General features: G+C 51.0%; 1 protein-coding gene across 1 annotated transcript in view; it reads left to right on the forward strand.

Moving 5' to 3' along the window:
- The first annotated feature begins 1,128 nt into the window (after window positions 1–1,128).
- OGA (O-GlcNAcase) overlaps window positions 1,129–23,448 on the forward strand; it is a 96,611-nt gene continuing 74,291 nt past the window's right edge. Inside the window, 3 exon segments of the mRNA XM_077455681.1 lie at window positions 1,129–1,488; window positions 1,491–1,538; window positions 22,261–22,312. Of these exon segments, the coding sequence (XP_077311807.1) occupies window positions 1,398–1,488; window positions 1,491–1,538; window positions 22,261–22,312 (191 nt within the window). The 5' untranslated portion in view covers window positions 1,129–1,397.

A 23,448-nucleotide genomic window follows, 5' to 3' on the forward strand; every position in this document is an offset into this window, starting at 1 on the left:
AGCAACATCTGGAGGAACCCTAGGGCTTCATGGAACCCCCAGCAACATCTGGAGGAACCCTAGGGCTCCATGGAACCCCAAGCAACACCTGGAGGAACCCTAGGGTTTCCATGGCACCCCAACCAGCATCTGGAGAAACCCTAGGGTTCATGGAACCCCGAGCAACATCTGGAGGAAACCTAGGACTCCATGGAACCCCAAGCAACATCTGGAGGAACCCTAGGGCTCCATGGAACCCCAAGCAACATCTGGAGGAACCCTAGGGCTCCATAGAACCCCAAACAACATCTGGAGGAACCCTAGGGCTCCATGGAACCCCAAGCAACATCTGGAGGAACCCTAGGGCTCCATAGAACCCCAAACAACATCTGGAGGAACCCTAGGGCTCCATGGAACCCCGAGCAATATCTGGAGGAACTCTGAGCAACCTCTGGAGGAATCCTGACATTGCATGGAGCCCTAGCCGAGGAACCCCAATCTGCTAGATAGTTATAATGAACCCAATCCCCCCAATATCACTACTACAATATCCTACAATTACTACAATACCCTACTACTACAATATCCTAATACAATACCCTACTATTACCACAATACCCTAAAAATACTACTACAATACCCTATTATTACTACAATACGAATATTACTTATAAAATACCCAACTACAGCTACTACAATACTACTATTGTTACAATTCCTTACAATTACTGGAGTACTATTATTATTACTACAACAACAACACCCTACTACTATCACAAGTGTTGCAATACTCCACTAGTATTACTCCTACTATACCCTACTAATACTGTTACTAAAATACCCTACCACTACCACTACCACTACAATATCCTATTGCTATTACTCCTATACTGTACCCTAACCCTATTACTATAACTCCCGCCCCCTGCACCCATGTGTCAGATTTGAACGAGAAAACCACGCCCCGAACAACCCCGCCCCTCCTATAAACCTGTCCTGGCTGGTTGGCTGGCTGGCCGACCCCTCCCTCCTCCCGCCCGTATCTCCGCCCACCCAGAGCTCCAGCAGTCAGGCGGAAGCGTTAATCAGGCTCCGCCCTCCGCCGCCACGACGCACCGCCTGTCAGAGGCGTACAGCGCGGTCCGCCCCCCGCGCAGGCGCATTGCGGAGTAAACAGAGAGCGGAGACGGCTGGGTGAGGGGAGAGCTTCCGCCGTACGAGACCGACACCGAGGAGGGGGAGGAGGACCGGGAGAGGAGGAGCAGAGCGGAGCGCCGCCGGGAGTCTGCCGAACACCGCCCGCCGCTATAGAGGGGGGAGGAGGAGAGCGGAGCGCTGAGGGAGGGGAGAAGGGAGACAGAAGAGAGATATACCGGTTCCAGCCGGATCCGTCCCGCGCCTGCGCACTGCGCTCCACCATGGTGCAGAAGGATGGACAGAGCGCAGCCACCGAGCCGGAGACCCCGACACCCCTCACCGGAGAGCACAGCGCCCCCCCCGGACCGGAGGAGACGACACCCCGCCCCGGGCCAGGCGCCTACTCTGCGGGGTGGTGGAGGGTCAGTATATTACCCCCCATCATTATAATTGCCCCCCCCCGATATTATAATTGCCCCCCACTATATATCACCTCACAGAGGAGACACCCCTCCCCCAGGGCCAGGCACCTACTCTGCGGGGTGGGGGAGGTTCAGTATATTACCCCCCCCATTATTAATATCACCTCAGAAAGGAGACCCTCCCACCATGCCAACCCCCACCCAGAGAGGAACCCCTCTCCTCTCCCATGCCAACCCCCCCCCCCCCCCACACCATGCCAACCCCCGCCCAGAGCGGAAACCCCTCCTCCTCCCACCATGCCAACCCCCCCACACCATGCAAACCCCCACCCAGAATGGCACCCCCCTCCTCCCACCATGCCAACCCCCGCCTAGAGAGGAAACCCCTCCTCCTCCCACCATGCCAACCCCCGCCCAGAGAGGAAACCCCTCCTCCTCCCACCATGCCAACCCCCCCCAGAGAGGAAACCCCCTCCGCCTCCCACCATGCCAACCCCCACCCAGAGAGGAAACCCCTCCTCCCACCATGTCAAACCCCCACCCAGAGAGGAAACCCCTCATGCCACCCCCACCCAGAAAGGAACCCCCTCCCACCATGTCAAACCCCATATAGAGAGGAAGCCTCTCTCCCACCATGCCAACCCGCACCCCAGAGAGTAACCCCCCCACAATACCAACCCCCCCTCCCACCATGCCAACCCCCGCCCAGAGAGGAAACCCCTCCTCCTCCCACCATGCCAACCCCCGCCCAGAGAGGAAACCCCTCCTCCTCCCGCCATGCCAACCCCCGCCCAGAGAGGAAACCCCTCCTCCTCCCACCATGCCAACCCCCGCCCAGAGAGGAAACCCCCTCCGCCTCCCACCATGCCAACCCCCACCCAGAGAGGAACCCCTCCTCCCACCATGTCAAACCCCCACCCAGAGAGGAAACCCCTCCTCCCACCATGGTCAAACCCCCATATAGAGAGGAACCCCCCCCCCTCCCACCATGCCACCCCCACCCAGAAAGGAACCCCCTCCCACCATGTCAAACCCCATATAGAGAGGAAGCCTCTCTCCCACCATGCCAACCCGCACCCAGAGAGGAACCCCCCCCACAATACCAACCCCCCCCTCCCACCATGCCAACCCCCGCCCAGAGAGGAAACCCCTCCTCCTCCCACCATGCCAACCCCCGCCCAGAGAGGAAACCCCTCCTCCTCCCACCATGCCAACCCCCGCCCAGAGAGGAACCCCTCCTCCTCCCACCATGCCAACCCCCACCCAGAGAGGAACCCCTCTCCTCCCACCATGCCAACCCCCACCCAGAGAGGAACCCCTCTCCTCCTACCATGCCAACCCCCCACCCAGAGAGGAACCCCTCTCCTCCTCCATGCAACCCCCACCCAGAGAGGAACCCCTCTCCTCCCACCATGCCAACCCCCACCCAGAGAGGAACCCCCCCACCATGCCAACCCCCACCCAGAGAGGAACCACCCCTCTCTCACCATGCCAACCCCCCCCCCCCACACCATGCAACCCCCACCCAGAATGGAACCCCCCCTCCTCCCACCAAGCCAACCCCGCCCAGAGAGGAAACCCCTCTGCCTCCCACCATGCCAACCCCCGCCCAGGCAGAGGAAACCCCTCCTCCCACCATGTCAAACCCCCATATAGAGAGGAACCCCCATCCCACCGTGCCACCCCACCCAGAAAGGAACCCCCTCCCACTATGTCAAACCCCCATATAGAGAGGAAGCCCCTCTCCCACCATGCCAACCCGCACCCAGAGAGGAACCCCCCTCCCACCATGCCAACCCCCACCCAGAGAGGAAACCCCCCCTCCCACCATGCCAACCCCCCACCCAGAGAGGAACCCCCCTCCTCCCCCCATGCCAACCCCGACCCAGAGGAGGAAACCCCCCTCCTCCCACCTGCCAACCCCGACCCAGAGAGGAAACCCCCTCCTCCCACCATGCCAACCCCACCCAGAGAGGAACCCCTCCCACCATGTCAAACCCCCATATAGAGAGGGAAGCCCCCCCCTCCCACCATGCCACCCTGCACCCAGAGAGGAACCCCCCTCCCACCATGCCAACCCCCACCCAAAGAGGAAACCCCCCCCCCTCCCACCATGCCAACCCCCCCCCAGAGAGGAAACCCCTCCCTCCCACCATGCCAACCCCACCCAGAGAGGAACCCCCTCCCCCACGCCAACCCCCACCCAAACAGGAAACGCCTCCTCCCACCATGCCAACCCCCACCCAGAGAGGAAACCCCTCCTCCTCCCACCATGCCAACCCCCGCCCAGAGAGGAAACCCCTCCTCCTCCCACCATGCCAACCCCCGCCCAGAGAGGAAACCCCACCTCCTCCCACCATGCCAACCCCCACCCAGAGAGGAAACCCCTCCTCCTCCCACCATGCCAACCCCCGCCCAGAGAGGAAACCCCTCCTCCTCCCACCATGCCAACCCCCGCCCAGAGAGGAAACCCCTCCTCCTCCCACCATTGCCAACCCCCGCCCAGAGAGGAAACCCCTCCTCCTCCCCACCATGCCCACCCCCGCCCAGAGAGGAAACCCCCTCCGCCTCCCACCATGCCAACCCCCGCCCAGAGAGGAAACCCCTCCTCCCCACCATGTCAAACCCCCATATAGAGAGGAAACCCCTCCTCCCACCATGTCAAACCCCCATATAGAGAGGAACCCCCCCCCCCTCCCACCGCCACCCCCACCCAGAAAGGAACCCCCTCCCACCATGTCAAACCCCCGTAGAGAGAGGAAGCCTCCCTCCCACCATGCCAACCCGCACCCAGAGAGGAACCCCCCCTCCCACCATGCCAACCCGCACCCAGAGAGGAACCCCCCCTCCCCCATGCCAACCCCCGCCCAGAGAGGAAACCCCTCCTCCTCCCACCATGCCAACCCCCGCCCAGAGAGGAAACCCCTCCGCCTCCCACCATGCCAACCCCCGCCCAGGCAGAGGAAACCCCTCCTCCCACCATGTCAAACCCCCCTCCCACCATACTACACCCTCCCACCATGTCAAACCCCCATATAGAGAGGAAGCCCCTCTCCCACCATGCCAACCCGCACCCAGAGAGGAACACCTCCCCACAATACCAACCCCCCTCCCACCATGCCAACCCCCACCCAGAGAGGAAACCCCTCCTCCTCCCACCATGCCAACCCCCACCCAGAGAGGAACCCTCCCCCCACCATGCCAACCCCCCCCACCCAGAGAGGAAAACCCCCCTCCTCCCACCATGCCAACCCCCACCCAGAGAGGGAACCTCCTCCCACCATGCCAACCCCCACCCAGAGAGGAACCCCCCCCCCCACCATGTCAAATCCCCATATAGAGAGGAAACCCCCCCCCCCCACCCCAGAGAGCAACCCCCCTCCCACCATGCTAACCCCACCCAGAGAGGAAACCCACCCCCACCATGCCAACCCCCACCTAGAGAGGAACCCCCCTCCCCCACCGATGCCAACACCCACCCATAGAGGAACCCCCCTCCTCCCACCATGCCAATCCCCACCCAGAGAGGAACACCCCCCCCCCCCCCCAAAAAAACCTTGCATAGAGGTGCCCCTTCCCCATTGCCCCATACTCGGAGAGGACCCCCTCCCGGGCGCTTCCTCTGCCAAGTGGTGGGGGAGTGAGTGTGTATATATCCCCCCCCCCATTATTATTGTATATCTCCCAGAGAGGAGCCCCCTCCCCCATGCCTCTCACAGAAAACCCCCTACACCCTCCTCTATATCCCCTCCCCTATACCCCCCTCCTCAGAGGAGACCCTATATTACCCTCAAAGGATCCCCATACCCCCCTCACAGAGGAGACCCTATATCCCCCTCCCCTAGACCCCCTTTTAGAGAGCCCTCTTCCCTATAATACCCTCAAAGGTGCTCCCATACCCCCCTCAGAAGGAAACCTTGCCCCCATACCCTCTTCTATATAATACCCTCAAAGGTGCTCCCATACCCCCTCAGAAGGAAACCTTGCCCCCATACCCCCCTCAGAAGAAAACTCCGCCCCCTGTACCCCCTATCAGTGTATCCTCCTCCCCTGTACAATTTTCAGAGGCCCCCCCCATACCCCTCTGAGAGGATCTTCTTCCCCTATACCACCCTCTGAGGGGATCCTCACCCCTATACCACCCTCAGAGGAGCCCCCCTAAGAGTATTCCCCTCCCCTGTACCACCCCCTCCCATGGAACCCCCCATACCCTCCTCAGAGAGGTACCTCTCCCCTATACCACCGTCAGAGTAGCCCCCCAATCACCCTCTTAGATGGGACCCCCCGAGGGTCTTCTCTATACCACCCTCATAGAGGTGCCCTACTCCCCTCAGAAGGGATCTCCACCCCTATACCCCCCTCAGAGTATCCCCTCCCATTTACCCGCCTCACAAGGGACCCCCTCAGAGAATTACCTCTCCCCTATACCACCCTCGCAGAGCAGCCCCCCCCCCCCCATACCCTCTCAGATGGGATCCCCACCCTCACCTCCCTCATACCCTCCTCAGAGTATCCCTTCCCCTATACCACCCTCACAGAGGACCCCTTCTTTTATAGGGTCAGTCCCCTTACCGATATCATCTTCACAGAGGAGTCCCAATACCCCCCAAGAGAGGATCCTCTCCCCCATACCTTCCTCAGAGAGGAGACCCCATACCCCCCTCCAGAAGGGATCCCCTCCCCTATACACCCATCCCAGAAGAGACCCCATACCACCTTCAGAGTATCCCCCTTAGGGCAGATCTTCTGCCCCATCCCTCCCTTACAGAGGAGACCCCATACCACCCTCAGAAGGAACCCCTCCCCCATCACATAAGAGACCACCATACCACCTTCAGAGTATCCCCCTCCCCAATACCCCTCTCAGGGAGGATCTCCTGCCCCATACCTCCCTCACAGAAGAGACCACCAATACCCCCTTAGAAGTGACCCCCTCTGAGATGATACCCCCCCATTATGCTGGACTCCCTATACCCTCCCCTATACCACCTGCACAGGCCCCCCCCCCACCCAAATATTATAGATACCCCCACTAAAGCAGAAAGAACCCCTCTCCTCCTGGCCATGGTGCTTCCTATGTGGGGTGGTGGAGGGTCATTGTCAGCCCCCTATTACCACTTACCTCCCATTATTATATAATATCCCCTGAAAGAGGACCCCCTCCCCCTCCATTATCATTATGGGTCTCCCATTTTTAGTGTGTGTGTGTGTGTGTGTGTGTGTGTGTGTGTATATATTTTATTAGTGTGTATTATATTTGTAATCTGCATACAGCCCTTCCTTCCAGGTGTAGGTCCTCCTGCTGGTCTGTCTTCCTGTGTATGGGTGGGGGGGGGGGGGATGTGTACAATGATTATGATGTGTGCGGTGTGATGGTATACACCCAATGGATTGCATTGCTGTATATCTGTGTATGGGAGCCTCACATAATTCCCCCCACCATACCCTATAAATGCTCTCCCGGTTCATCCTTGCCTAGCCTTGTGTCCCCGGGGCCCAGAGGCCTCCATGTGGCTGTCAGCTGCCGATCTACCATTGGGCTTCTAAGACATTTCTGAGGACCTGCTGAGAGTATCGCATGAGGTGTCCCTGCCCCCTTCTGTAGTGGGGGGGGGGGGCCTGCTTGGCCCCTCCCACAGCTCTGCTTTCCATCCTTGTGCAGAGTGACTGGAGATGTCCCTGCCCCTTCTGTTGTGGGTGTAGCCTGCTGGGTCCCTCTCACGGCTCTGCTCCCTCTCCTTGTGCAGGGTGACTGGCCTTGTCTCCGCCCCCTCCTTTAGTTTTCTCTAGTGGGTGGAGCCTGCTGGGTCCCTCTTACAGCACTGCTCCCTCTCCTTGTGCAGGGTGGCTGACCTTGTCTTCGCCCCCGCCTGTAGTTTTCTCTAGTGGGTGGAGCCTGCTGGGCCTCTCCCACGGCTCTGCTCTCTCTCCTCTTGCAGGGTGTCTGGTCTCCGCCCCTCCTGTATTTGTTGTGGGTGGAGCTTGCTGCGCCCCTCCCCACAGCTCTGCTCTTTCTGCCTATGTAACAGTGATTGGTCTTGCCTCCACCCCCCTCCTGTAGTTTTCTGTAGTGGGTGGAGCCGGCTGGGCCCTTCCCACAGCTATGTGCTCTCTCCTTGTGCTGTGTGATTGCTCATGTCTCCGCCCCCCTCCTGTAGTTTTCTATAGTAGGTGGAGTTGTTGGGGCCCCTCCCACAGCTCTTGCTCTCTCCTTGTGCAAGGATGACTGGTCTTCTTCCCCCTCCCTGTATATTTCTGTAGTGGGTGGAGCCTGCTGGGCCCCTCCCATGGCTCTGTGCTCTTTGTCCAGAGGACTTGTCCCCTCCCTTTATGTAAGAGGGGGATTTTCTCCCCAGACCCGCTGTCACAATCTGAAAACTGCAGGGCTCCGCCCACAGGGCCACGTCATTTATTAATGACACAAGTCATATTATAATTGAATGTTCTTAGAAATTCATTTTTCAATCTGCAGGCGCTGGGTTTTTTTTTTTCTGTAAAATCCAATATGGCCACCTGGAGGTGCTCTGTACACAGATGGTATACAGAATACCCCCGTAAATGTAATTTCCTGCTTCTGTGATTGGCTCACTGATTTTCCCAGAAGTCCACACTAAGATACAAGTCCGGTTTTGGGCATCCCCTACAACAAACATGGCCCTTTTTTTTTTTTTTTTTTTTTTTTTTCTAGTATCAAATGGATGTGACATGTTTCCAGAAGTTGAAGTCATCCTTTAGGGCTGGTGTTAATCGACTTTTTTGTCGGTGATGTCATCAGTTTTAGGATCGCCTCCAGAAGTCATGGACGGGGTACATTCGACCTGAGCTTGACCCACTTTAAGCATGTTTAGAGAAAAGGTAAAAGGGGGGGGGGGGAGAAACCATCTGAACGACAAATGCCCTGTGGGTATGGGTCCTTTTTTATAAAGGACACGGCCTCTCAGGGAAGAGGAACAAAGAGCCGACGTGTACAGCGATGATTGACAGGCCAACCTCCAGGACCTGCGGGGGTTTGCTCAGTCCAGTGTTGTTTTCATTTGTTTGGTAAACAAAGCTTTATTTATACCAGGCAAATAAATACCATTTAGTTACAGGAAGTATTTCTTGTCTCGGGGGAACGAAGCCCCGCTCATCTCCCCCTCCTCTCTGCGGCGCCGGCGTTGTAACTGTGGGCGCCCGGCTGTGGCTTCACAGCTGGGCGCCCGCTTCGCATGCGTGAGCCGCGCCACGCAGCCACTGGCCCGGCAATCGTCTGGGATCTGTGACGTGTCCCAGATAATTGCCGAGAGGGAGGTGGGAGAGGTGATCTCCCTTCCAGTGCCACAATGCGCTGGGAGGAAGTGGGAGCTGGAACCCAAAAAGGAGGTACTGCCCCCCCCCCCCCCCCCCAAGAAAATGACAAAATGGGGCATGTCAGGGTAGCCTCACCTTAAAGCGGAAGTTCCATTTTTGGGTGGAACTCTGCTTTAAGATGAAAAAAAATAAAAATAACCTTCTGTGCGCCCCCCCCAATACTTACCTGAGCTCAGCCATGTCCACGAATGCCTCAGTCATCCCGGGACTCTCCCTTCTGATTGGCTGGGTTTGATTGACGGCCAATGGCGCCGCTGCTGTGTCTCAGCCAATCAGGAGTGAGAGGGGAGGAGGGTGCATGTGATCAGCGCAGGGCCCATCTGCACTGTCCATACAAAGTCAGGAGTCATGCAGAGCCTCCGAGGACAGTCAGAAGAGTATGAAAATGCATCCTACAAGTTTTAACCAGACACTGATGATCACAAGACTGCTATAAACTGATGAGAAAAGGTCTTTAGCAGTTTAAATTTACTCAAATAATTGCATTTCCGTGTACTGTGGGAGACCAGATATAGTGAGTGCAGGCTCCAGAAGTGCATTGGTGAGGTCAGGCACTGATGTTGGATGATAAAGGCCTGGCTCATAGTCTCCCCTCTAATTCATTTGGGTTGAGGTCAGGACTCTGTGCAGGCCAGTTAAGTTCCTCCACCCCAAACTCGCTAATCCCTGTCTTTATGGACCTTGCTTTGTGCACTGGTCCAAATCATTTGGTGGAGGGGGGATTATGGTGTGGGGTTGCTTTTAAGGGGCTGGACTTGGCCCCTTAATTTCAGTGAAGGGAACACTTAAGGCATCAACATACCAAGATATTTTAGACGATTTCATGCTCTCAAAGTTTGGGGACGGCCCCTTCCTGTTCCAACATGACTGAGCACCAGTGCACAAAGCAACGTCCATAAAGACATGTATGAGTGAGTTTGGGGTGGAGGAACTTGACTGGCCTACACAGAGTCCTGACTTCAACTCGATAGAACATCTTTGGGATGAATTAGAGTCGACACTGGGAGCCAGGCCTTCTCATCCAACATCAGTGTCTGACCTCACAAATGCTCTTCTGGAAGAATGGTCAAACATTCCCACAGACACATCTCCTAAACCTTGTGGACGGCCTTCCCAGAAGAGTTGAAGCTGTTATAGCTGCAAAAGGCGGAGCCAACTCAATATTGAACCCTACGGGCTAAGACTGGGATGTCATTAAAGTTCATGTAAATGCGGGTGTCCCAATATTTTTGGTAATATCGTGTATATCCCATAGTTTGTAGACTCTATATAACTTTCCTACAGACCTAAATCATTTTCACTGATTTGGGATATTTTCATCAAGGGAATGGAGCAGAGTACATTTTGGCCTATTTTTTTATTTGCAAAATTTTATAACAAACTTTTTTTTTTTTTTTTTCAAAATATTTAGCAAAAAAGAAAAAGCCCAGAGGTGATTAAATACCACCAAAAGAAAGCTCTATTTGTGTGAACAAAATGATAAAAAATGTCATATTAGGGTACAATGTTACATGACTGAGTAATTGTCATTCAAAGTGTGAGAGAGCGCTGAAAGCTGAAAATTGTCCTGGGCAGGAAGGGGGTGAAAGTTCCCGGTATTGAAGGGGTTAAGGATTGATCTAATATTGATTCACGTTTGCAGGGAGCATAGATTATGTTCAATTTTTATTTTTTTTCTTGATTGTCTCATAAAGCTGATGTTCGGGCTGAAGGTTTTTTTTTTTTCTCCTTTTGCGAGGCAAATTGTGAATGGATTTGTATGTTTCGTACAGGAGTGATTGTTTATAGAATGTAAACCCGATTTCTCGGGGTGATCTGTGTTCGGCTGTCGCTCCTCCTCATTCTGCCTGAGTCGGTTGCAGATGTTGTAGTGAACTTAAATAACCTCTTCTATGGTTTGCTTTGTTCGCTCTCATGTTTACACTGATGTGGTAGTAATAAAAAAAATAAACAAACAAAAAAAAAAAAAGATATAAATAAAATGAGATATGTTTTAACATGGTTAAAGTGGTGTTGCCACCAAAAAATAAAAAGTTGTTTAACCACTTCAATACCAGGGGGCACTTAAACACCTTCCTGCCCAGACCAATTTTGAGCTTTCAGCGCTGTCGCACTTTGAATGACAATTGCGCGGTCATGCTACACTGTACCCAAATGAAATTTTTATCATTTTTTTCCCCACAAATAGAGCTTTCTTTTGGTGGTATTTGATCACCTCTGCGGTTTTTATTTTTTGCTAAACAAATAAAAAAAATACCGAAAATTTTGAAAAAAAAAAAGTGTTTTTTTTGTTTCAGTTTCAAAACTTTGCAAATAAGTAAGTTTTCTCCTTCACTGATGGGCAATGATAAGGCGGCACTGATGGGCACCGATGAGGTGGCATTGATGGACACCGATATGTGGCACTGATGGGCGACACGGATGGGCACTGATGGGTGGCACAAATTGGCACGGATTGGCATGGGTAGGCGGCACAGGTGGGCATGGGTAGGCACTGATAGGTGGCACAGATGGGAACTGATAGGCGGCATTGTATTATAATATATTGTACTAATGGATGCCAATCAGTGCCAATCAATAATGCATGCCAATCAGTGATGCCCATTGTGGGCACTGATTGGCATCCATTATGGGCACTGATTGGCATCCATTGTGGCACTGACTGGAATCCCTGGTGGTCTAGGGTGGCATACCTTGTCCGTGGCGTCCCTGGTGGTCCAGTGTGGGCATCCTCGGGGGGGCTGTGCTGTTAATCGATCAGCACAGACCCCCCCCCTGTCAGAGGAGCAGCCGATCGGCTCTCCTCTACTCGCTTCTAACAGACGCGAGTGAGGGAAAGCCGATCACCGGCTCTTCCTATTTACACTGTGATCAGCCGTGATTGGACACGGCTGATCACGTGGTAAAGAGTCTCCGTCGGAGACTCTTTACCAAGATTGTAGTTGCCGGGTGTCAGACTGACACCCTGCAACAACGATCGCCGCGATGCGCGCCCCCGGGGGCGCGCAGCGGCTCATAATCCTGATCACGTCATATGACGTCCGGTCAGGATTATGCAACCACTTTGCCACCGTCTATTTGCTATAGGGCGGGCGGCAAGTGGTTAAAATTCTTTAAAAAATAAAAATGTACTCACCTCTAAATACCTGTTGCTAGGGGATCCCTCGTAGTCTGCCCTATTCCTTGCCCGGGCTGGTGACATCACTTCTCACTCCTCGCACCGCACAGTCACCTGGGACCTGTCACGTGTCCCAGGTGACTGTACGGCGTACCACGGTGCCCCTGCGCAGCTCGCGCATGCGCGGTTAGTGCCCGGCTATGAAGCCACAGCCGGGTGCCCACAGTAAGCATGGCGGCGTGGGGAACGAGGGGGGGCTTCGTTCCCCCGCATCGCTGGACCCTGGGACAGGTAAGTGTACGATTATTAAAAGTCAGCAGCTGTAGTATTTGTAGCTGCTGGCTTTCTAAATATTATTTATTTTTTGGGGGGGGGGTACCCCACTTTAAGGAGAAAGTTGGGCCCTTCCGATCTCTTGCCAATTCTCCATAGTCATTCTACTCCAGTGTAGACCACCCTGGTTTCTTGGGGGCACTGGTGAGACGTAGGAAGGGTCTCACACATGTCCTTTCAGGAAGGTCGTGATTTTGTAAATTTTGTGAGATTTTTGGGAATCTTGTGAGATCTCGGGGAAACAATTATAAAAATGTGTCTAAGATCTTGTACAATAATGTGTGAGATTTGGGCACAGATGTTCTCAATGGGCTGGTAGAGAAGGACGAGTCTTTCTGACCTGCGAGGGGAATGCGTCCCACTGACGCTTCTAATGGGCAAAGAAGGTAAACGTATTTAATCCCCTCCAGAATGGATAACAATCGACCTCCCCCCTATTTTTTGTCTTTTTGGTTCGAGGGGGGCTATGGAGGTGTGGAGCCGGTTATAGGATTGGGCAGGGGCAATGAGGTTCTGAAGGGAGTACGGAGGGGGTTCTGGAGTACAGAGACGGTTGTGAGGGGGCTTATGGTGGTATAGGGGGGCTATCGAGGTGTGGAGGGGGCTTTTGGTGGCATGGGAAGGCTATCGGGGTGTTGAGGGAGTGCAGAGGGGGCTATCGAATTGTGAAAGGTGTGGAGGGAGAACGGAGGTGGGCTATGGGGGTTATGGAGGTGGGCTATGGATGTGTTGGGGGGGGGGGGGGGGGGGAGAGATATAGAGTTATGGAGAGGGCTATGGATGTGTGGAGGGAGTACAGAGGGGGGCTATGGACTTATGGAGGTGTGGATGGGGTTGTGGAGGTTTTATGAAGTTGAGGAGGAGATAAGAAGTAGAGGTCTGTGACCTTTGTAATCCATCACAAGTGAAGTAGGCAGGGCTGACACCACATGCTAGACATTCTAAATAACCTGCGTTGTCAAGATGAAGGGGAAGGTAGAACGCCATATGATTGCCACGTTAGCATTTTATTTGGTATTTGCGGTGTGTGTAGGGCAGACATTCTCAACCAGGGTTCCTTCAGAGATTTCTAGGGGTTCCTTGAGCTGTGACTGATGAACCATCTTTTTAATGGTGACTACAGAGTTCAAGGTTCAACATCACTTCGCAAAGCCAGCAGCGTGACATAAAATATATTTTTAGCTGTCTTTTAAGGGATGCATTCTGATCACCACTTTAAGGGGAACATTCTTCCTATGGACCACCAGTGTAAGGAGCATTGTTTCATAATTTCATAGTTAGTAAGGTTGAATAAAGACACCAGTCTATCCAGTTCAACCTGATTGAGTGTCTACAATTGCCCCTGTACATTGCACACTCACATCGGTCCCTACCTTGTTCCTATTGACCCCTGATGAATTGATTTAAGTAAGGGTTTCTCGAGACCTGACAATTATTTCTGGGGTTCCTCTAGGGTTAAAAGGTTGAGAAAGCCTGGTCTAAGGGAATAAACGCAGGGAAATGTGCATGTATTACAGAGCTATACTAAATGTCTTTATTGCTTTGACATTCTCTTTAATGTGGTATTCACATCATATTTTGGAATGCCGCTGACGGGCCGGGTTTTAATCACCAACCCTGATGGTCTCTTGTCACAAATGCTTCCCTCACCTACCAGCAGTAATGTACACTTAGCTGCACATACACAGCTCAGGTACGTTTCTGGAATCCTATCTGTGCCGTGATGGTGACTCTTAAGGGGGGAGTGAAGTCACCATGGCCCAGTTATTGGAGTGATGAAGGGACTCCTATTGGGCGGGAGTGTAGTCACCATGGCCCGGCCATTGGAGTGATGAAGGGACTCCCATTGGGCGGGAGTGGAGTCACCATGGCCCGGCCATTGGAGTGATGAAAGGACTCTCATAGGCAGGAGTGGAGTCACCATGGCCGGCCATTGGAGTGATGAAGGGACTCCCATTGGGCGTGAGTGGAGTTACCGTGGCCCGGCCATTGGAGCAATGAAGGGACACCCATTGGGTGGGAGAGGAGTCACCGTGGCCTGGCCATTGGCGCAATGAAGGGACACCCATTGGACGGGAGTGAAGTCACCGTGGCCCGGCCATTAGAGTGATGAAAGGACTCTCATAGGTAGGAGTGAAGTCACTGTAGCCTGGCCATTGGAGTGATGAAGGGACTCCCATTGGGCGGGAGTGACGTCCCCATGGCCTAGCCATTCGAGTGATGAAGGGACTTTCATTTTTTATTTTTCTTTAGTGGAGTTTATTTCCGTTGTAAGGAACGATGGGGCTTGTATAGTCGGTTACAATTTTTGTTCAGGTCACCAATGTAAAAGGCAGAAAAATGCCTGTAATTTGCCCCAGAGAGGCTTGTGTTCTTTTTTGAGCTTAGGGTGTTTTTCAGGCGTTTTTTTGCTTCAGGTGACAAAACGCCCAGATGTGAACAGGTGCCATTGAAATGAATGGGATTTTGCATGTTGGGCGTTTTACGAGCATTTTATGAGCTGAAAATGTTCAGGTGTGACTGCAGCCTAAAGATTACCCGAGGGGCGCCTTGGCTTATCCGCGTTCACCAGTAACCAAAATAATTATTTGAGGTGAATGTTCCCTTTCACCTTTTCCTTGAATGGTGTTCTTTGTTCTCCATCCCTGGCGGTAGAGTTGAAGGTACAAGTCACGTCACGTGGTGTTTCTTGATGGGACCTCGGCAGCAGTTTACCACAAAGAGCCGACATTTCCTGTCCTCTACGATCATTGTACTCTGTCATGGAAACATTTCATGTGGAAAGTCGTTTCGGAGGGTGCATGGAGCTGAACTGTACCAAAGACTCCAACCATGACTCCCCTTGCCTTAGTTGTGAACACCTGATATGAAAAAAGCCACGGCTTGGCAAATTTTACTTTGAATTTAGGAACCAGCTAAAAAAGTTAGAAGCCATTTATTTAATTTTTTGACCATTAGGGCTTTGTTTTCAGCAACAGAGATGGCCAACTGTTCATCTCTAAAGGGGGTCATTGATCAAAGAGAACACTGATACAATGGGGGGGTTATCTAAAGGGGGTTCTAATATGTAGGGACTCTGATCTAAGGGGGGGTGCTAACCTAATGGAACTCTGATATAAGGGGGGGGGGTCTAATTTGAAAGGACTGTGATCTAATGGGGGGATTTCTAAGTGGGTGCTAACCTAAAGGGACTCTTATCTAATGGTGGGGGGTCTCAAAGGAGGGTGCTAATATAAAGGGACTCTGTTCTAATGGGGTTGGGGAGTGCTAATATAGAGGGACTGATCTAATAGGGGGATTACAGTCCCTCTATACACAGTCCCCCCCCCCCCACGCTTTGGAAACCCCCCGGAACTTAATCTCCTCCTAATCATACCCCATCGGGAGGTCCTCTCAGGAGGAGTGAATGCCGAGGGGTTTGCTAAGCCCCGGACCCCTGATACGGCTATACTGGGGCTCAGACCGAGAGATCGCTGCGCTACATGTCAGCGGGACGGGGGTGTGGGGTGGGGGGTGAGGAGGGGGTCCTGTGTAAGTTCACCTTACAGATTTTTCTGTAAAGGTGAACTTGCACTTTAAGGTCTGACATGTTGGGTATCTATTTACTTGGTGCAACCTCACAAAATTGGGCAGTTGCGATTTTTGTTCCCCCCCTAAAATTGACCTTTTTGTTTGCGTGATTGTTTTGTTTGCGTGATTGTTTTGTTTGCGTGATTGTTTTGTCTGTGTGATTGTTTTGTTTGCGTGTATGTTTTGTTTGCGTGTATGTTTTGTTTGCGTGTATGTTTTGTTTGCGTGTATGTTTTGTTTGCGTGTATGTTTTTGTTTGTGTGTTTTTTTTTTTTTTTTCTGATGTTTTGTGATTCCCTTTGCTGTAATACCGTGTGACATTGGAACTACCGCTGTTATATTCTCTAGGGGTGACATTGGAACCATTATATTCTCTAGGGTGTCTGCTTTCAGAAAATATATCCTATTTGGTAAGAGCCGGTTCACACAGCGGGCGATGCGAGGCGACACGACTTGCCTCGCCTCGCTCTTGCAAGTCGCCCCCGTTCTGTACAATGGAACCGTTCTGAGAGGAGCGACTCGAGTCGCTCCGACTCAGAAAAAAAGTTCCTGTACTACTTTTGGGCGACCTCGGGGCGACTTGCATTGACTTCTATACAGAAGTCATCTGCAAGTTGCCGCTGAGGTCGCGGCAGGTCGCGGCGAGGCAAGTCGGAGTCGCCTCGCCTCGCCTGCAGTGTGAACCGGCCCTAAGGGTGCACCGAATGGAAATTTTGGTGCCGAAAATGAAGGATGCACTAGGCCGAAAACAGAGATACCGAAAATTACAGTTTTTAAAAAATATTTATATTTTTATATATAATTGTATTCAACTTTTTAATATCAGATTAAATTAATATGAATTTATTGTTGGCCATTATTGGCACCTTTAGTGCAAGGGAAGGTTAAGAAAAATGCAGTCTGCAGTCTCTAACCATGTCTTGTATCGTGTCGTCAGTCTCTTAAACACACTGCTAATAGTATTAGCAAAATTTCCAGTCGGTGCACCTCTAGCAGACATGATACAGGAGATCAATGCTGCCTCGCAAGTGCCCGTCACATGCAGAATGCCAGTGCCCAGCAGCCCCACCAGTGCCCGTCATATGCAGCTTGTCAGTGCCCAGTAGCCCCACCAGTGCTCTTCATATGCAGCCTGCCTGTGCCCACATCAGTGGCGATCTCTGTGTGTCACAGAGCTTGATGTGAATTGCCCGGGCCACAGTAACAATGTCCGGTCTGTTGTAATCGCGTCACGCTGATTCAATGTCCCACCATTGGATTAGTGTGCCGTCTATCACAGGAGACGGGACATTGTTACTACGGCCGGGCAATTCAGCTATGCGACACACGGAGATCACTGCCAGGATGACACTCCCGCAATGGGTGGCACCCGGGGCGGACCACGCCCCATTTCGGTATCTGCTGTGTTATTTATTTATTTTTTTGGCCGGAAGAAGAAAAAAAACGCTGTTTTTGGCCAATAATTTTCAGCAGCTGAAATTTCGGTGCACCGCTAATATTTGGGGGTTTTGTGTAATCTTCAGGCCTAAAATTACTCAGATCAAAAAACAAAAAAACAAAAACTGCTCGGACTGTGAAAGGATTAAAGGATAAGTTCACCTTCAGGAACATGTCATTTAAAAGTCCTTTTTCAGTGTTCGGAATGATTTTGTTGCATTGCGTAGGTTGTTGTTTTTTTGCTCTTCTAGTTGTTGGAATTTACAGAATTTCTTCTTCTTTCGCTGCCTTTCTTGTTAGTTTTTTTTTTTTCGCCTTCTTCTCAGTGAAGCTGTCAGTCATCTTTTATGTCGCTCCTTCCAGCACATCGGGTAGTATTTCTAATTTGCCGAGGCAGTGTGTTCACTGATTCAGATGTGGCTCTGGTGGTCGATGGATTATTTTCTGTGTCGGTACCTGCCGAGGTTTATTGCCCCACGAGGCGCCGATCACCGCTGCTGGGGTTTATGGTTCCCTGGTTGCTGATTTAGCGCTTTTCCTCGAGTGATAATAATAAATCAAAGGTCGCTATGACGGAAACAAAGTAATACTTAAAATGATTTGTGCTATGCATGGACTCTGGTATAAACACCCCCGGCCACTTTTAGTGGGTTGCACCCCCTTTTGCCTTCATTCTTGGTGGCATAGATACAACAAACTTTCCTCAGAGATCTTACTCCATAGTGACATGATGGCATCACGCAGTTGCTGCACATCCATGATGCCCAATCTCCCGTTCCACCACATCTCAAAGATGTTCTATTGGATGAGATGTGGTGAGTGTGGAGGCCATTGGAGTACAAAGACCTCATTGTCATGTTCAAGAAAGGAGTTTCCCAGGTTAGAACGGAAATCCAGTACTTACCGGTAGTATGTTAGGAATGTTGTCTTCTGGATAATGTACAGGGAAGGGCACACTAATTGGTGTTAATGAATTCTAAAATGGGTAATTTTAGGGGTGTGATTTCTGTACATAGCTTATTGCTTTATTATGTTATTCCTTTTTAGTAGGGGTGCACCAAATGGGTTTTTTGTTGCCGAAAACGATAATGAAAAATACACTAGGACGAAAACCGATAACGAAACTTATTTTTTTTTTTTTTTTTTATACAGGAGATAGTCAGAGACTGGGGACACGGTACAGGAGATGGTCAGAGACTGGGGACACGGTACAGGGGATGGTCAGAGACTGGGGACACGGTACAGGGGATGGTCAGAGACTGGGGACACGGTACAGGGGATGGTCAGAGACTGGGGGACACGGTACAGGAGATGGTCAGAGACTGGGGACACGGTACAGGGGATGGTCAGAGACTGGGGACACGGTACAGGAGATGGTCAGAGACTGGGGACACGGTACAGGGGATGGTCAGAGACTGGGGACACGGTACAGGGGATGGTCAGAGACTGGGGACACGGTACAGGGGATGGTCAGAGACTGGGGACACGGTACAGGGGATGGTCAGAGACTGGGGGACACGGTACAGGAAATCAATGCAGCCTCGCCAGTGTCCCCATTGTAGCCTGTGAAGGCCGCCGCCTGTTTGATTACAGCGCCATGAACATCACAGCTTTCATTTCAATAGCTGTGTGTTCCCCGCTGCACACCATCACATACAGCCCCTCCCGCTTGTCCGGGCACTTTGAGAAACAGATCATCTGTCCAGTCCTGGGACGGTGATCTATCAAAGTTCCCCAGACAAGGGCGGGGGGGGGGGCTGTATGCGACGGCACGCAGCGGGCAACACACAGCTATTGAAATGAAAGCTGTGATGTTGCCGACGCTGTAGTCAAACAGGCGGCGGCTCTCCTCTCTTGTAAGATATAGGAAGCCCCCCTGATAGGCGACACCAGTGGTGGGAGGCGGAGCCCTGTTCCATTTTTGGGCCCCAATTTCAGACTTTTTAGTTATTTTTTTTTTTTTTTGGGCAAATTGCCAAAAAGCTTGTCTTCAGCCCAAATGTTTTGGCGGCCGAAATTTCGCTGCATCCCTACTTTTTAGTGATTTACGTATATAACGTATTACTTTATTATGGTCAATACAATTTTTAATAATTTTTTTATTATGATTTTTGTTTTTTCTTCAGCTAAATGGCATTTTACAGACTACTCCTAATATACATTATATTGAGGCAGTGGGTGGAACTTAAGGAGTTGTTCATATTTTCTGTCTGTCCACTGTGGGTCCTCCGCTCTGCACAGCTAGATGTATAGACCCTTATCAGAGGAGGTCAGAGCGGGAGGAGATCGATGGCTGATCTTTACTCCACAATATTGTGCAGATCTGTGTGTAATCGCTCTGAAATTATTGCATGTTAAAGCTGACCTGAACTGTGGGAGCTCTAATGGACAGGCAGAGGAGAAAGGACCGGTCACCAGTGGGTACTGCCTGTGGGTCAGGGACACCGGGAGACTTTGTCTGCAGGACGCTCCACTGGAACGACACACACAGTTTCTATACTGTCAGTGTTCCTCTAGAGCAGGGATATCCAAACTGCGGCCCTTTTCCTGTTCTGTGCAGTGGATTTGCACAAAGCAGCCCCGATTTTCTTCTTTGGTCTCTTGCCGACACTCTAGGCCCCTCCCTCCTGCCAAGTTCCCCCATAACAAGCAGCTTCCTGTGGGGGGCACGCTTTACATGCTCGCTCCTGAGTGTCCATAAGGCACACAGAGTGGGGCTCATCCCTGCTCTTTTGCACATTTCTGGATCAAGATTTAATTTGTATGTATTTAGGGGGGGTTTACAAGGGGGGTGGGGGGCGCTGCATGCAGAAGGTTTTTTAATTTATTTTTTATCCTAATGCTTTACAGTAACAAAAAAAACTTCTGCCTTTTTAGAACCAGTTTCAGGAGCTTTTCATGTTTTCTGGCCTTTCCACTGTTTGTAAAGCCTATTGCTTACAGAACCCAATAGTTCAAGCAGAAATTTTACATAGGTGATGTGAGCCCGAACAGTGACTCATTCCTGATTGGACAGTTCAGCCGGAAGTGTCTCACAGCCTCAAAGCTGGAACTGTCTGTCGTGCTGTCTCTTTAGATGTTCCATATTGCTCTGGGAGTTTTTGTATTCTTCGGCGTAGCCCCCTGTGCACCTGGTGCCCATTGGTTGGGGCCCAGAGGCCAAATGTTTCACTTTGGTTGTGGCCCTTGGTGCCCCTGCAGACACTAATCTGTTTATTGCCCTGTTATAGCAATGATCTCTAGCGGCTCATGTAATATGTCTCTAGTCTTAAACTGTCTCCTGAAGCATAGCCTCCGTCTCCAAACAACTCCTATAGCATGTGCACAGCGTCTACCTTCTGCAATATGTCCCTAATCCTGACCACGTCTGTCGTCTCTGACCGTCTGTTGTCTGACACTGAATATTCATTACATTTTATGTGCGGCACTTTGGGGATGTTGGGCCACAATTAAAGCCCGCTGGTTCATGAAAGTTGACCACCTCTGGAGAAGGCGGTGCAGTTATTATCAAGAACAAATGCAGTAATCGTTGCCAAGTGATTTCAATTGATGCTGATCACTGGAAGTTCAACATGGCGCCTCATGGCAAAACTCAGGATCTTAAAAAAATAAATAAATAAAATTGTTGCTCTACATAAAGATGACTTGTGCTATGAAGAAGATTGCCAAGACCCTGAAATTGAGCTTCAGCATGGTGGCCAAGACCATACAGCGGTTTAACAGGACAGTTCCCACTCAGAACAGGCCTCGCCATGGTCGACCCAAGAAGTTCAGTGTACGTGCTCAGCGTCATATCCAGAGGTTGTCTTTGGGAAATAGACGTATGAGTGCTGCCAGCATTGCTGCAGAGGGTTTTAGGGGTGGGGCGGTCAGCGTGTCAGTGCTTAGACCATACGCCGCACAATGTATCAAATTGGTCTGCATGGCTGTCATCCCAGAAGAAAGCCTCTTCTAAAGATGATGCACAAGAGAGCCTGCATTTTCTGGGCACAAGCAGACTAAGGACATGGATTACTGGAACTATCATGTGCTGTGGTCTGATGAGACCAAGATAAAGTATTTGGTGTCAGATGGTGAGAAGCGTGTGTGGGGGCAACCAGGTGAGGAGGACAAAGACAAGTGTGTCTTGTCTACAGTCAAGCATGGTGGTGGGAGTGTCATGGTCTGGGGCTGCATGAGTGCTGCCGGCACTGGGGGGCTACAGATCATTGAGGGAACCATGAATGCCAACATGTACTGTGACATACTGAAGCAGAGCATGGTCCCCTCCCTGGGGACTGGGCTGCAGGGCAGTATTCCAACATAACCACCCCAAACACACCTCCAAGACGACCACTGCCTTGCTAAAGAAGCTGAGGGTAAAGGTGATGGACTGGCCAAGCATGTCTCCAGATCTAAACCCTATTGAGCATCTGTGGGACATCCTCAAACGGAAGGTGGAGGAGCGCAAGGTCTCCAACATCCACCAGCTCTGTGATGTCATCATGAGGAGGGGGAAGAGGACTCCAGTGGTGAACTGTGAAGCTCTGGTGACCTCCATGCCCAAGAGGGTTAAGGCAGTGCTGGAAAATAATGGTGGCCACACAAAATATTGACACTTTGGGCCCAATTTGGACATTTTCACTTAGGGGTGTACTCACTTTTGTTGCCAGCGGTTTAGACATTAATGGCTGTGTGTTGAGTTATTTTGAGGGGACGGCAAATTGACACTGTTATACAAGCTGTACACTCACTACTTTACATTGTAGACAAGTGTCATTTCTTCAGTGTTGTCACATGAAAACATTTTAATAAAATATTTACGTAAATGTGAGGGGTGTACTCACACTTGTGAGATACTGTGTGTACCCAAAACCCAGTGTGTCAGCCCTCCAAAATGTGATTTGGATTGAAATGTCTTGTTTCTCTTTGCAGGCTTCTATGGACGGCCATGGACTATGGAACAAAGGAAAGAACTTTTCAGAAGGTAGGTGGAGCTTGAGGTGACAACCACTTGATGATTTTTGCCACTTGTGATCTGGAAATTGCTGGGCTGCAGCCAGTCTGCATACAGAGCTAGCAATAGATAAGATAATATATAGACCATGAATGGGATCTGTTCAATGCATTGTGTATCGAGAGCTTATAAGTGACCTTAAACCTCCCGTTACATGGTAGGTGAGGTTGAAAAAAAGACACAAGTCCAACCTATGTGTGTGATTATATGTCAGTATTACATTGTATATCCCTGTATGTTGCGGTCGTTCAGGTAGTTATCTAATAGTTTCTTGAAACTATTGATGCCCCCCGCTGAGACCACCGCCTGTGCATCCTTGCCGCTCTTACAGTAAAGAACCCTCCTACATAGTTTTATGGTTAAAACTCTTTTTCCTCTAAATTTTAGTGAATGACTGTGTGCCTTATTAAATTTCTTTTCACCGAAAAATGTTATCCCTATTGTGGGGTCACCAGTATGGTATTTATATATTGAAATCACATCCCCTCTCAAGCGTCTCTTCTCCAGAGAGAATAAGTTCAGAGCTCACAACCTTTCCTCATAACTAATATCCTCCAGACCCTTTTATTATCTTCTTTGTAGTCGCTCCATTTCCAGTACATCCTTCCTGAGGACTGGTGGCCCAGAACTGGACCGCATATTCCAGGTGCGGCCGGACCAGAGTCTTGTAGAGCGGGAGAATTATCGTTTTATCTCTGGAGTTAATCCCCTTTTTAATGCCAATATTCTGTTTTCTTGCAGCTGCTTGGCACTGCATGCCATTACTGAGCCGATCATCTACTAGGACCCCCAGGTCCTTTTCCATCGTAGATAAATACATTTTCGTAAATCGTAAATTTTGCCCACAATTTATACTGCTACATATCTTTGGTAAAAATAACCCAAATTAGTGGATATTATTTGGTCTTTGTGAAAGTTGGAGAGTCTACAAGCTGTGGTGCAAATCGCACAAAATTGATCACATCTGATGTACTGGTGGACTATCTCGCTTCTTGTGACCCGAAAAAGTCGGGAAAGTACAAATACCCCCCAAATGACCCCTTTTTGAAAAGTAGACATTCCAAGGTATTTAGTAAGAGACATGGTGAGCTTTTTGATGTTGTCAT

This window comes from Lithobates pipiens, unplaced genomic scaffold (assembly GCF_037356315.1).
Source record: "Lithobates pipiens isolate NorthernLeopardFrog02 unplaced genomic scaffold, aLitPip1_a1.2 Scaffold_25, whole genome shotgun sequence".
Taxonomy (NCBI): Eukaryota; Metazoa; Chordata; class Amphibia; order Anura; family Ranidae; genus Lithobates; species Lithobates pipiens.